The 15,441-nt window shown below is 38.0% G+C and overlaps 1 protein-coding gene across 3 annotated transcripts in view; it reads left to right on the top strand.

The window, feature by feature from the left end:
- Positions 1–15,441, top strand: part of ATP6V1H (ATPase H+ transporting V1 subunit H) — a 160,532-nt gene that overhangs the window by 129,892 nt on the left and 15,199 nt on the right. For all 3 annotated transcript variants that reach the window (XM_037802660.1, XM_037802661.1, XM_037802659.1), the window contains one exon: positions 291–404. In XM_037802660.1, coding sequence (XP_037658588.1) covers positions 291–404 — 114 coding nt within the window. The remainder of the gene's footprint in view (positions 1–290; positions 405–15,441) is intronic.

The following is a 15,441-nucleotide window of genomic DNA, read 5'->3' as shown; positions in this document are numbered from 1 at the left end:
AACTATAATCTGGAATACAACAGTCTGTGAGTATCCAGGTAGTTGATATTTTCCTGGATTAGGGAATGAGCATAACTGTTGGATTTATAGTTAGGAATTCAAAAGAAAAAAATATTTGAATACTTTTTTCTGAGAATTGGAGAAAATACACCAAAAAACCATGTGTGTGTGAGTTAGTTATATTGTAGCCTTTCCTCTTTGCCTCCCGTGGCATGTATTTGAGCCTCCACTTGTTAACCCCCGTGGGTTCTAGCGTAACCACAGTGTCATGGGTCTCTCTCGCTCCGCAGGGTGATCGAGCAGCTTGGTGGGAAGCAGCTGGTGATGAACCATATGCACCACGAGGACCAGCAGGTCCGCTACAACGCTCTGCTGGCAGTGCAGAAGCTGATGGTGCACAACTGGTAGGTGACGCCCCTCCTCCCGCACACTGGCCTCTTGGAGATAATGCCAGAAGCTCTCATGGTTCACTGTACTGAATGAGAGCTTTTAGAGTTAGTCACTTCTGACTAAAAACCTAGAAATGTAGTTTAGTAATTCAGAGCAATGGCATGATAGGTTTTAAAAAGATGAATCATGTTAATGTTCTCAAGAAACATATTCACGGTACTAATAGCAAAAACAACTTCAGGTGTTAACTAAGGACCCTTGTGACATAAGTGAATTAGTCTTCTTTGGAGTTGAATGGGATGCAGTTAGATGACTGAATCCCCCAGAACTTTACAGTTTTGTGAGGTTTAATTATTCAGCATGCGGTTAATCTGAATGGATTTGCCAGTTATCTAAAAACTGTTCAATTTCAGATTCATCACTTACATTTCATGCATTATAGCTTTTTACTTTTGAAGTAAACTAAGTCATATTTTCCTCCCTTTTTTTAATTCTTTCGTTCAAAATTGTTAACCTTTTTGTACCCTCTTAAAACAAGATAAACTAAAGAGTAACTGCTTAGATGTGCTAGCGAGCCTTTGGAGGACCGGACATGACACCCCAGGACTTGTGTTGGCCATTTGAGCAGTAGGTTGGGGCTCAGTGCTTTTGTGCTCTTTTGAACAGTTCAGGGCCTCTCTGTTCCCCAGGGGTGTGCGGTGATAGACTGTTTTTGTCAAGGCACAATAAATGAATAGATATGACCTGAAATAGACATTAATGCTACCAGTGCCTTCAAACTCCAAAAGAAAGAATTAAAGGTGCATTAGAAAGGAGTTTGAAAGATGTAGGCATATACAGTATAGGAAACTGTACAGCGTTGCTGTGGTGTCATACGTTAAATACTGTGGTCTTGCCACTTTAGCACTTTTCTCATAAATAGTGTAAGTTATGCATTCTTTCAACAGCTGCTTTTTGAGCACGCACTTTGTAACTGCTGTTCTAAGGGCTGGCTCATAGATATCGTGGAGGTGGGGCGATTTCATGTACGATGATGAGAGGAGAACCCCAACAGCCGAGCTGAGACAGTGGTGATGGGGGTAGGAATGAGAGGTGAAAAGGCTACGAAACAGACATGAGTTGGCTTGTTTAAAGCAATGTCTGGAGACATGTTTGGTTGTCAGCAGCTGGTGGTTGGGGTGTGTGTGTGTGTGGTGCTACTGGCACCACCATGGTAGGAGCCAGGGATGCTGCTAAACAGCCCACAACACATGGGGCAGCCTTCCACAATGAAGATTTATCCGGCCCAAAATGTTGGTAGTGCCAAGGTTGCAAAACTCAGAATTGACAGAAAACAGGGCCAGTGTGGAAAAAAGATGGACTAGGAGAGGTGGGTGGGGATCCTGTCATATAGGGTCTTGTTTAAAAGCCAAACAAGAGTTGAAAGCCATTGAAAGGTTCTTGAACGGGGAAATAAGATTTGATTTATTTGTTAATAAGGTCACTGGCTACTCTGTGAAGACTGGATTGTATGGCAAAGGAAGGAGAGGGGAGGGTGTGAACCTGAGAAGACCCTTTAGGAGGTTCTCATGGTGGCCCAGGCAAAGATGGTTGGTGGCTTGGCCCAGAGTGATACAGGTTGAGGTTATGAGGAGCAGACAGATTTGGGGTAGATTTAGGAGTCAGCGCTGGCAGCAGTTGATGGACTGAAAATACTTGTATTTTTTTCATATCCTCGGTGCAAGAAGAATGGGATCAAAGCAGAGGACATTTCACAATGGTTTTTGTCCAAATAGCAGGAGGAAGTAAAATCAAGTCTGCCAGTAAAACATAGAAGATACTCCATTGGGTTTCCTTCCTTGTTTTGCTTTACCCCAAGCTATGTTTTTGAACATAAATGAATTATCTAGTAATTTGATATCTCTTAGTTTGTGTATGTCTCTTTTATGGAATTAGTTTGAAGAGTGTTGACACTTTACAGCATTCTAGGCTGTTGCAACCAGTGAGCTTATTATTGCCAAACGTTTTTCTAATGTTTCTGTAAAAGTTTTATTCATTTTTTTTGTTGAATGAAGGAATGCTGAAGTATAATTTTTATTAATAAAATAGAATTTCATTTTAGTAGTTCTTCCTCTCTTGAAGCATTTATTGTTGAGTTTAGGATTTTTTTTTTTAATTGTACATTCCTGATGTGAAAGAACAGGTGTGTATAAAATAGGATGTTGACCTTTTCCCCGTGCCAGTGGAGACGGTTTTATGGTTGAGAATTTTTGTTGTTCAAATGATCATGCATGTTACTTTTGTATATGAACACTACAGGAATTTGCTGGTTGATCTTTTAGCCTGCAACTTTGCTGTACTCATTGATTAGTTCTCATAACTTTGCTGTAATTTTTTTATGTATTTTCTATGTATAGAATCATGTCATCTGCAAATAGTGAAAGTTTTGCTTATTCCTCTCAAAAAAAAAAAAAGATCATACATGGAGGATGAAATATTTAACGTTAGAATATTTTTTCTTGATTTTTCAAACTTGACTAAGTTTCATATTACATTTTTATGTTGTACATAGAACATAGTACTTAATACGTTTATAATTACAAAAGGAAAAGTAAGTGCCTTTATAGCTAGAAACTGCTTTATTTGCCTTTCATTTTTGACTAGCTGATGGAAGAGCATCCTTTTGGTCCTCACACTTTCTCTAATTATATGCTAGCCTATTTTAACTTTAATGTTTTAATTATGATAAGTCTCATTTGCATTTAATGAAGAAGCTTGGTATCAGTGAATTCCTAAACTTCCTTTATAAAGAAATTTCTATATGAAGGAAGATTAGAATTCATAGATAACTTATTTTGTTGTACTTACATGTTTCCATGGCTGTTTCTGCAAGAGAATGAAAATTGCTCAAGTAGTTGCAATTTATTTCTTTACTTTTCTACCCTAAATGATTACTTCTAGATTTTTGATATTGCATTATTCCTAATGCATAATTTTTGATATAGCAAAGTTAACATTTTTTACTTCAGGGAATTTTTTAAAGCATAATTTAAAAATATTTTAAGTGCAAATTGGGTACTTAAGAAATCATAGAACTGGGTGGACTGTGGATCTGGATTTGGATTCAGCTTTAGAAGTTAAATATTAAGTATTTTGATAATGTAGAGATGGGTTTGAGTTTATATAACATGGAATGTAGAGTTCTATGACTTGTGAAAATACTGACTTAATTCTTTTTGACAATTTTATGATTGATTTCAAAATGATTTCGGTGAATGGCAGGTCTTAGAATAGCCAGTGTTTCTCTCCTTCCACTTGAACATCTGTGTTTACATGGAATAATCCTCATTACAGATAACCCTGACTGAGGTGGTGGGGGGAGTGGGAACAGACTTGCTAGGCGGGAGGGGACAGCTGGCACTCCCTGGGCCTTCTGGGCTCAGAGTCCTCTCTGTCAGGCCACCCTTTCCCCATGGCACGTACCCTCATCCTCCTCAAGCCCCCTGCAGTGTCCCTGCCACAAACCTTGCTCTTTTGAGCACTGCTGGATTTTTATTCATAAATTTATATATAAATTTGGCAAAATATATAAGTAACGATAACTTTAGAGAAATTTTGTAAATAACCCCCGAATTATGTGTATAATTTAACATCATGCAGTGTCATCGTTTTTCTCCTACAGAGTGATTTTAAATGTAATCAGCCTCTAATTCAGAAGCAACATTTGTGCATATGGACAGCTCAGGACTTCAGGGAAGAAACACTGACTTGTGTAGGTAGAGGATCTCATGCAGAATTTTCTATTCATGTTTCCAGATTCTCTCCCACCCCTTTTTCAAGCAGAATAATAAGTTGTAAGAGTGTTACCCTCTCTAGATCTTTTACATAAAGGTAAATTAAAATAGTAGGGAAGAACTCACCAAGCCAAGTGCCTGGGTGAACATTGTTTTGTTCTCTGATATTTACAGTCCGCTTGGGATATTTTAGTTATTCTGTAAGTGCATAGCCATAATATGTGCAGTGATTAAAATGGTCACTTATGAACTGAATTGAAGGGGAAATAAAAGCACATATTATATGTTTTAACCTTTTACCGTTAATAATCATGTTACTAAAATATTCCGTATTATTTTTAACAAGCACGTTAACATTTCCAGGCTTAACGTTTTCCAGGATTAATTTAGAAAATGGTGGTTTCTCTCTGGATGCCTGGAATTTTCCACATTATTCTTAGCACAATTTTAGTGGATTAACCTTTGAAAATGTCTTTTGTGTCATATATTTTGTGGATTTTTAAAAAATAAGTATAACTACATTTAAAAAAAATATACCAGAACTCTTTACAAGTATGGAGGAATTTTTTATAGCTATTGGCTCACCATTAGCAGAGCAACCCAGAGTTAAAGTTGCTTCTCATTTGTTAGTTAGAGAGGTTTTCAGGCTGTATGAACTCTTTATTTTTTTCTGGATGCTATGTATCACTTAGTTATAAATGATTTTGAAGATGCCAGCATAATAGACATCTTAGATTGTTGCAAAGTACCAGCCTCACTAAATATTTGGAAGAGGTGGATAATTAGTATTTTGACAGTGAAGAAAATAAAACTACTGATGGATAATTGAATCTGTACGTTTCATCATTAAATATAAAATTAAATACAAACTTCTTACATAGATTCCTGTGACTAAGTTATAAGGATCTGTTGGTTCAAGTGCCTGGTTTGGTTCTGTTTGGTTAAGAAAGGCTTCTTAGACAAACCTGTGCCTTTATGGGATTTTGAAGAATTGGTGAAGGATAGATGTCTGAAATAGAAGGCTTGGCTAGTAATAAGAAGTGGAGAAAAATGAAATAAAAAAAATGAAAAAAGTGGGGAAAAAAAACTTTGCTTTAAAATGCTTTCTCTCCTTTCTCTTTCTGTGGGTGGGGCAGTTACATTTGTGCTCTTGTGACATTTTATTTCAGGGGCTTATTGTGTGTGTGTCTTGTGTGTGTGTGCTTTTAGTAATCAAATAAGCCTCAATACAATGGTCTGTAGGGTACACTAGAAATGAATTAAATAAAAATTAAGCAAACTTTATTTACTCATCTGAAGGATTTAATTAAGTCTGTGAATTATTATCCAGGTGTTACATCTTGTTGGGGACAAAAGGCCTCTTAGGTAAAGTAAATGAGTTGACAAGTTAGTCTCAATTAAAAATCTGAAGACTCTGCCGAAACAAGTGGTGATAAGTCCATTATCTTTTGATGTAAATATTCTTTAACTGAGTATTTATTAAATTTACATTTTAAGAGAATTAGGCTGTGACACAATAGGTAGTTTTTTAATATCCTAATTTAGATCCTCTTATATGAGCTAAGTGAAGTACATCACCTCTTCTTAGTTGTGTTTTTAAAATGAATTCACTAAAAAGGTGCTAAAGTGTTAGCATTAGCCAGTCTTTCCTAAAAGCTCAGATTTGTTAGACCTGTATAGCATCACAGCTCAAGCACATTTTGTACCTCTTGAACTTTCAGAAGCTGTACCCCTCTTGCCTCACCTTCCTTTAAGGGTGTGCAGGCTTGGCATTTGTAAAAGCCTGAAATTGAAAGTCTCTTGGGTGACAGTTTTTGCTACTGCTAAATATTCCTGAACTGTCCTATGAAATAATTGTTTGTTTGAAAAGAGTGCTGTTCCATTTGTGTCCTTTTGCTTTCCCAGTTAAGGGGATGTTTACTTTTACCTCTGATATTAGCCCCCCCATCTGAAATTCAGTCATGGACAGGGATGCTTGTGAGATAATTCAGTACACACTAGAATAGGGAAACATGGAGGAGAAAATAAAGACACAAGCTCCCAGGTCCATGCAGAGTCCTGAGGGCCACGACGAGAGTGTGTACAGGAGTTGTAGGAGCTGGAGACCATGCCTGATCCATTCTGGGGCAGCTTAGGGGACAGTGTCCGGGGGTGGCGGCACTCACGCTAAGTCTTCCGGACCAAAAAGGAGTTATTTGGTGAAGACGTTGTTGGAGTGTAGGGAGAACTTCCCGGCCAAGGCCCTCTGTGAGCTCACTAGACATGGGCAGCCACGGCGCAGTCACTGAACAGAAAATGGGAGTCCTGAGGGGCTGAGTGAATGCCGCAAGGCCACCTGTACATCGTACACATTGTACATTATACACACACGTACATTGTCTTAGTTTCTCAGGAGGACCAAGCATAATTACAGTAATCTGAACACCAATTTTATTTCCTTTAGGATTTTTTAAGATCAAGAGATTGATCTTCCTCACGTGATGGGAACTCTGTATGTAGGCAAGTCCAGAGCTTTTCAGCAGCTCAGCAAGGTCATGTAAGGACCAGGCCCTTCAGCCTCCTGCTCCCTTGTCCTCAGGATGTGGCTCATCCTCCTGGTGACAGAAAGGGGAATTGTGAAAAGAAAAGTGTTTTCTTTGGAGGCTCTGCATTTTTTTTTCTTTTTTTTTTTAAAACCTTTAATTAAGGGCAAAAATTCAAGTCTACTGAAAAGTTGCAAGAATAGTACAATGAACCAGTTTACCTTTCACCTAGATTCACTAGTTGACATTTTGCCCCATTTCTCTGTTCACACTCTTTCTTTTTTGCTGAACTATTTGAGAGTAAGTGGCAGATGTTATGACCCTTTATACTTACACTTAAGCAAGCATCTCCCAAGAATAGCGGTGTTCTCTTACATAACCGTAGAGAATGATGCACTATTGTTATCTAACATAGGGCTCATATCTAAATGGCCTCGTCCCAGTACTGCTGTTTATAACAACTATTTTTTTGTCTGATCTAAAATCCAATCTAGCATCATACGTTGCATTTATTTGTTGTGTCTCTTGAGTATCCTTCGGTCTTTGTCTTTCTTAACATTGATACTTTTAAAAACTACAGACCAGTTGTTTTGCAGAGAGTCCCTCAGTTTGGGTTTTCTGGTATTTCCTGATGATGAGATCCAGAGTATACATTTTTGGCAGAACAGCAGAGAGGCAATGTGGTACACTTGGTGTTTCACATCAGGAAGCTCCTGATTCCATTTCCCTATTATTGTGATGTTAACTTTGATCAGCTGGCTCAAGTAGTATCTACTGCATTTCTCCACTGCAAATGAACTTTTTTCCCTTTGTGATGAGTGAATCATCTGCAGGGAAGTACTTAGACTGTAAATACTTCTGTTTCCCAACAAACTTTCACCCAATTATTTTAGCATCCATTTTGATGTTTCTTGCCTTAGTCAATTATTACTGTAAAGGTTGCAAAATATCTTTTGGGATTCTGTTTTTCATAGGCATAATGCCTTTTATAATCTGTAGTCCATATTCATCAGCACTTAGAAAATTGAATCTTAAGAAAAAAAGATGATACGGCGTTTCAGTAAAACCTCTTCTGGTTGCAGTGTGAGAAGAAGAGAGGAGACCGTCCTGGCCTTTCGCTCTCCAGAGCTTGAACCCTCCTGAGCCAGTAACAATGTTATGTTATTTTTTACTTGTCCTTTCCTTTTGGCACCAGAGTACCCTTTGATAAGTTTCATTTCAGGTAGTTATCTTGAGAAAAATTTGACTCAATATCCGCTTTCTTCCTCAGTTATGATTCTTGAGAAAGGCATTAGTTGCTTTGATCTCTTCTATGATGTTTTTATGATGGATGTTATGAAGCTATTAGAAAAATATCTTCTAACCAAGCTTTTATATTAGAAGTTAGTACTAGAGATTTTATTTGATATACCAAGAGAGAGTGCTCTCCCACATTAATACAATTTTAAGAAAAACATGAAGCATTTAGATTGCAGCAGTGATTGCTGAGATGCCTTGTTTGGTAAAGGTAATTATGTGTTCATGGGTAGAATGTTAGTAATGTTAACCAAATATTTAACATCATTTTAAGACTTTATTTTTTGGTCTAATTTTTTTGTCTACATAAGAAAATTGTGTGTATATATATGTGTCTTTGTGCGTGTATATGTGTATATGTACACACCTATTTTCTAAGATCCTTTTTGCACATTCTGCTTATTTAAAGTCAGATATATACAGTTTATCATCTTGACAATCTACAACAGTTTTGCTGTTTTTCTCTCAAGAAGTATAAGATATTTTAAGTAAGAATATATGTTCTGATTTATTAATTTGCATTTTTGCTAAAATTAAAGGATGGTAAAAATTGATCCTTACCAGATCATTTTTTTAGAAAGCTTCATAGTGTTTTTATAGATTGTGAGGATAAGCTGCACATTTGGCCAAGAAATAATGTAAATGATAAAATTATAGAGACAAGTTGACTGCTAGATGTTTCCACCAGAACAAAACAGGATTGGAATTGATACTATTAGTGAAAGAGTACCTTAGTAAACCAAGGCCTAAACCTTTTTTTCTTGCTCTTTATCTTTTTCAGTAATGGTTTGTTGCAAGAAACTTACCCTATTAATGTTAGCTTAAACATGAGGAGATCTATTGCAAAACTGTCGGGGTAGCTCACAGAATCTAACATTAGGTGAAATCACACAGTGTCACTGAACTGGGATCCAGACAACTGGCAGGAGTCGAGGCAGCAGTTTTTTCTATCTCTCTTAGCTGGGGAATACCTGCTTTCTTACCTCTGCAGCCTACCTGCTAGTTCTTTTCTGTAGAATGCTCCAAAGTGGTAGGCTGAACCTCTGTGTCTTACTAATTTTCTGCGTCTGCTTTCCCCCATTTGACTGGCCCAGTTTGGTGTCCCCTTTCCCAGTTCCTAGGAGCGGGATGCTCAACTTGTCTCCTGCCTGGCCATTTCCCTGGTCGTTTGTTTCCTCGACTTCTACTTGACAGGCTGAGGCCAAGGTGGCCCAGGGGTTATGACTTTCAATTCTTGCACTGGAGTCTCAAGTCGTTGGTCATCATCAGAACTGGAATGACAAGTACTAATTGTAACAGTTATGGTATTTTTCAGTAGAGGCATTTTAAGTGCCTGTTTTTGTAAGGTCCTGTCCCAGGCTGTGAGACTCTTAAGTTTCTGGCCATGGGGAGTTTAGAGATGAGTGGGAGAAGGACAAGTTCAGAAAATTACAGCACGGTGTGCTAAATGCTAAGATGGAACTGATCTCTGCATATTTGGGAAAACACGGGAGACGCATTTGACTTCTTCCTAGAGAAATCAGTACAGTCTTCCTGGAGGAGGATGCCTAAGTAGGAGTCAACCCATGTGAAGACGAGGGGGGCAGAACACAGAGAGACATGTCCTGAGGGACTCTGAGGATGGTGTTTGTGCTTTGCTTCCCCCATATTAATAGCTATGTTAAGGGCTTGACTCAGAGTAGCATCTACTAGATGTTGCTGCAGCAAAGTGGGGGAGGAAAGGGGGGAGCTTCACGCATTCATGGTCCAGAGCAGCACTAGCAAGTTGGAATATAATGTAAGCCACAAATACAAACCACAGGCAACATTTAAAATTTTCTAGTAACCATGTTTAAAAAAAGGTAAGAAGAAACAGGGAAGTTAATTATAATTATTTTATTTAACCCAGTATGTCTATATTGTCATTTCAATAGTAATCAATGCAAAATTTTAAAAGGGTATTTTCCATTCTTTTTGTCATGCTGAGTCTTCAGATCTTGGTGTGTTTTTTCTACTGACAGCACATCTCAATTTCGCCTTGCCCCGTTTCAAGTGCTCTATAGCCCCACATGAAGAGGGGCTGTCCGAAGTTGGGGGCTGAGGATGGAGGGGGGCAGGGTGTGTGGTCAGAGGTGAGGTTGGCGAGGTAGGGGGTGCTTCGTGACAAAAAGCTTTCCTGGTCATGATTGGAGGTGCAGGCATTCTCCTGAGAGCAGTGAGAAGCTACTGGAAGACTTTTAACATGAGGGCACACCATGAAAAGACTTGTGCTTCACAGCATCCTCCTTCTTGCTGTGTGCAAGTTTGGAAGCACAGAAACCTCTTAGGGTTCTGTTGCCTTGACCAAGAATTGAAGCATTGTGCCCTCAACAATAGTGGTGGCAGCAAAGGAGAGAGGAGACACTAGTTCTTTGAGGTATTAGGAAGATGGGAGTGACAGGACTTGATCTGAATGGAACTGATGGTAAATAAGATGGGTCAAGAATGGCAGTTAGGCTTCTGGCTTTCATCTGGATGAGGTTCATTTACTAATAGGAGATTTAGAAGGAGGAACAGGATTTGAACACAGTGAGGAGTTCATTTTTTGGACACATTGCATTTGATGCTTCTGTAGTATATCCATGGAGAAAGTCAAAAGATACTCGGAGTATAGATTTGGAGCTCAAGAGCATCTTGAGATGTAAGCTAGAACAAGGAATTTAGAGTTATCAGTAGAGAAAGAATTGAAGTCATGGAAGTAGATGAGATTATCCAGAAAAGTATGTATGAAACGGGTTTTTCACAAAGGAGAATCATATGCAAAAACATGTGCATAAATATTTTTCTAGGGGCAGGGTCCATGCTTTTCATCAAATTCTCAGACGTCTGTGATCCAAAAGAGGTTTAAGAACCACTGTTCATCAACAAAGACAAACAACCCAATTAAAAAACGGGCAAAGGACTTCAATAGACATTTCTCCGAAGAAGATATACAAATGGCCAATAAATATATAAAAAGATGCTCAATATCATTAGCCATTAGGGAAATGCACATCAAAACCATGATGAAATACCACTTCATACCCCAAGGATGGCCACTCTTTAAAAAGAAATGGAAAATAACAAGTTTTGGACAGAATGCGGAGTAACTGGAATTCTAGTGCAGACACTGTGGAAAGCAATATGATGGTTTCTCAGAAAGTTAAAGAATCACCAGGTGACCTGGCAATCCTACTTCTCTACATATACCCAAAGAGAGTGAAACAGGGTTGCAAATAGCTACTTGAACACCAGTGTTCATAGCAGCATTATTCACAGTAGCAAAATGTAGAAACATTCCAAGTGTCCAGCAATAAATGAATGGAGAAACAAAATGTTGTTGTGGTGGTTTGGAGCTTTGTACCCTCGAAATACGTTTTCTCAAACTTAACCCATTCCTGTGGGTGTGAACCCTTGTAAATAGGGCCTTTTGATGAGTTACTTCAGATAATGTGTGGCCCAGGGAAGTTCATAGAGAGAGAAACACTGAGGGAGCAGCCAGAGGCTGAAAGTCAGTGGAACCCAGAAAAGAAGGGAGAGACCAGGAGAGGTTGCCATGTGCATCTCCATGTGACAGAAAAGCCACGACCAAGGATCTCCGGCAGCCAGCCGCAGAGCGCCGGTCTTTGGGAGGAAAGCATCGCCTTGATGACACCCTGATTTGGACTTCTCCTAGACTCAAAACCGTGAACCAATGAAAAACCATTGTTTAAGCCAACCCATTGCATGGTATTTGTTTCAAAGCAATGAGGAAACTAAAACAGCGGTACATACACATAATGGAATTTTATTTGGCTGTAAGAAAGAATGAAGTTATAAGACATGCTGCAACATGGAAGAACCTAGAAGACATGCTCAGTGAAGCCAGACACATAAGGACAAAAATTGTATTATATCACTTAGATGACTAGAAATAGCAAATTTGCAAAGATAGAAAGCAGATTAGATTTTACCAGGGGTGGGGTGAGAGGATGTAAGAGGGAGTATTTTTTTTGTAAAAAGAAAAAAGCAGAAGAAAAAAAGAACCACTGTTAGAGATTGAGACAAAAACGTTTAAGGGATTGACAGAAGAATACATTACACACAGGGAGGGTGGGATGGGGAGAAAGGCAGACTATAAGGAGAAATAGCTTGAAAGTTGGGAGCAAACCAGAGACATGCTATTAGGGAAGCAAAAGGAAAATAGTATATTTCAGGAAGGACTGAGTAGGTAGTGAGCAGTGCAGAACAACATAGAGAGGACAAGAGGACTGAAAAGTGCATGGGATGCAGTAACTACAGTGCCACTGGAGGGTCGCAGGTGGTGCAGTAGTGGGTAGAGGATGGTGAAGAAGTGAAGGGAGGAAGTGTTGGCATTTCTTTCTAGAAGCTTCACTAGGAGAGGGGGCAGAGAGGGCAGTAATTACTGGGGGCCCAAGTTAGAGACTGAATTTTTTTTGTTGTTTGTTTTAATATAAGAGATGTTTAAATGCTGGCAGAAGGGAGATAGAGTGGGAGAAATGGAAGATTCTAGAGCTGGGTGATTAGAGGGAAAGCCCCGAGGAGTCAGGAAGGGATCAGGGATCATTACTGAAGGAAAGGCAATCATGTGGAGAGTGTCTACTATTAAATATGCAGGCAAACTTCTCTGCCAAATTCCCCTTCTAATTATGAGATGAAAACATCTGTTATCTGGACTAATTTAGCAAGTAAATATTAGTTGAAATGAACTGGCAAATTAGAGGGTCTAATGCATGCTAAATGAATGTTTTCCTGATGGCTTCAGATATAAAGTTCTGGACTTAACTTTGGGTGTGAAAATTTCCGTCTATCAGTTATCCTAGCATTGTAGATGCCAGGTGGAGGTGGGATGGAGCAGCCCTAATCCAGCCATGGGTTGAGGAAGCCTTCACATTACTGAGGTACTGAAGAGGCATTAACTAGAGGCACATGTCATCCTGCTTAATCATCACAGTGTCTGCAAGGTGGATGTTACTATTTTCATTTTTGTAGATGTGAGTCTGAGGCCTAAGAGTTAAGTAATTGCCCAAATTCTCCATTTATGTGACAGTGAACCGAGTTCTGTGTAGCCCTGAATTCCAAATTTGGTGTCACTGCATCATGGTGTTCACTCAGGCATACTTGGGGAAGGAGCAAATGGGGTGTACCTATTGCTCATACCCTTTCCCCACCCACAGTGTGGGTTCTTGTTAGTGAGAAACTTTTGAGGGCTTTGGTTTGCATGTGTATAACTTTGTGCAGAGAGGCTGGCTGTAGCACATGATTTAATGGATTGGCCCTAGTAGGTTGATTGCCTAGCCTCGTTCTTTTGGTTCATTTAATCACTGCCTGCTGCTCTTGGTTTTTTGTTTGTTTTTTTAAAGAAAAGAGATGCTTTTCCACCTCCATTTCTCCCTTCTCAACCTGACTTCAGGTTTAGGGTGATGATTCTGTTACCACTGAGAGGGAAAGTGGCTTGTTTCTTTGGGGTAAAGAAAAGGACTTCTATGGAAAGCTTAATGCTTACCTTGTTCCCAAGCCCTTAGTTAAGTTATTTCCCAAACCTTTTCAGGAGTAAGCAGAGTATGAATTGTAAATATTTTAATCAGGTAAATACAGCATTGATCATAGCCTTCAAAATTCGTAGATTTTATTAATACTGTTTGTCTTTTATATCTTGGCGTTTTAAGTCATGCTGGTAATTTCCATCTCAAATTTAATTCCTTTGCTTGTTAATTGTAAAAATATAAAGTCCACTTAACTGTTAAAGTCAAGAAAATGATTTATTTTATTTACAGTAAAGATACTAGTCTAAAATATTAAAAAACATATTAAAACTTATTTTAAATATCCATTTCTTAAAATTGCCAAGTTAAAAGTCACTACTTGCAAAATGCAAGACTATTTTTTTCCTTTCCAAGGACTTGTGTTTAGAATTATCTTTTGTATTATTTATCATCATACATTTTAAAAAGACAGTCTTTTTATTTTATCACTTGCAGTCTCTGAAGTAATGTTTCTCATACGTATTTTATGGCACTTTTTTTTTTTTAACTTTACTATTTCAAATGTAAAGAAGTTATTTGTTGGGTGGTAAGAGAATATTTGACTTGTTTGGGCTTCTGTTCTATTCTCATGTTTCTCTTGGTACCATGATATCTATTCAGAATCCAGTAACCATAATTTAACCTTTGTTGACTTAGTACTTGTGCAGAATCCAATGTTTTTAAGAGCCTTAATCTAAAATACCAAATATTTATTTTTAAAACTTGGGACTCTAAGAATAGGCTTTTTATATTGTGGCAAATAGGGACCAATTAGTTTCCTGAAATAAAATTTTTAAGTTGAAACTTTAGAACAAAAATTAAAGAGCTCCTAATTTGGAGAAAATTACTAGTAGAATTTATTTTGCCTTAATAACAATAAATTAGAACAAGTATGATAAATTATAGGCATATAATCAAGGTTGATTATTAAATGAAAAAGAAAATGTATAGGTTGCTTATATAAGAAAATATCTACTGTTGTTGAAAGTGTTGTCATTTGTGGCGTTAATACTAGAAAAGTAAACAGTTTTTGCAAACACTAGAAAAGTAAACTAGGTAAACTATTAGATGGCTGGTATTTTTTGGCATTGTTTTGGGTATAAGTTGTGACCTGAAGTATTTAAAACAGAGAATTTTTTTTATTCTGCATTTTAATAAATTTCACCTTATTTTTTTCCTCCACTAAATGCATTTTTGCCTGCGGTCAGTGCTCTTCAGACCAAGTTCCTCATATATTATACTTTTAGAAACATCATTAGCATTGAATTTGAAACTTCCCAAAAGGCAATAAAAAAGCGAGTCCTCACATTCTGGTATTTTTCCAGCTCCTTTCTCTTGGCTTAAATGAATCCTGAATAATACCCTTGTTTCCCAATTGGAATAGAGGATATTATTATTCAGTCATAATATACTTTAACCTTGCTGACTCTTTTCTGGGGTACTCAGGATTTTCTCTATTGTTTGTTAAGCTTCACTGTGTTGTTTCTGGCCCAATAGCACAATCAGCCTTTCTGCTCATCTGTAGAATGAGAATTTGAGGAAGGGACCATGAATAACACATGTGGTCTCAAGTGGAAATTGTGTGAAGTCTGCTGCATGTTGAAACAGGCCACTGAGGAAAGTCCCAGAATTTCAGTCTTTGTAAAAAAAAAATGCTTTCTACTGTCATCTGTCTTGATTCATTTAAATTTGTAGATAAACTGTTGCCTAAGCATATTTTAAATCCCAGGCTGATTGATCTAGTCATATATACTTGCATTGAAGCCAGTGTGTATATAGCACTGATATTAATGTTTTTTTATTCAAGAGAAGACATGGTTGGAAGGATAGTTTCAGCTAATAATATGTTAGAAGCCCACAATGAGATAAATGTCTGTTTCCTTCTCACATAAAAGTCCACTACTGGGCAGTCCAGGGTCAGAATGGCCTTTCCATGAG

Source organism: Choloepus didactylus, chromosome 14 (assembly GCF_015220235.1).
Source record: "Choloepus didactylus isolate mChoDid1 chromosome 14, mChoDid1.pri, whole genome shotgun sequence".
Classification (NCBI taxonomy): Eukaryota; Metazoa; Chordata; class Mammalia; order Pilosa; family Megalonychidae; genus Choloepus; species Choloepus didactylus.
Note: the sequence above shows the minus strand (reverse complement) of the source record. Positions and strands in the feature narration are given on the sequence as shown.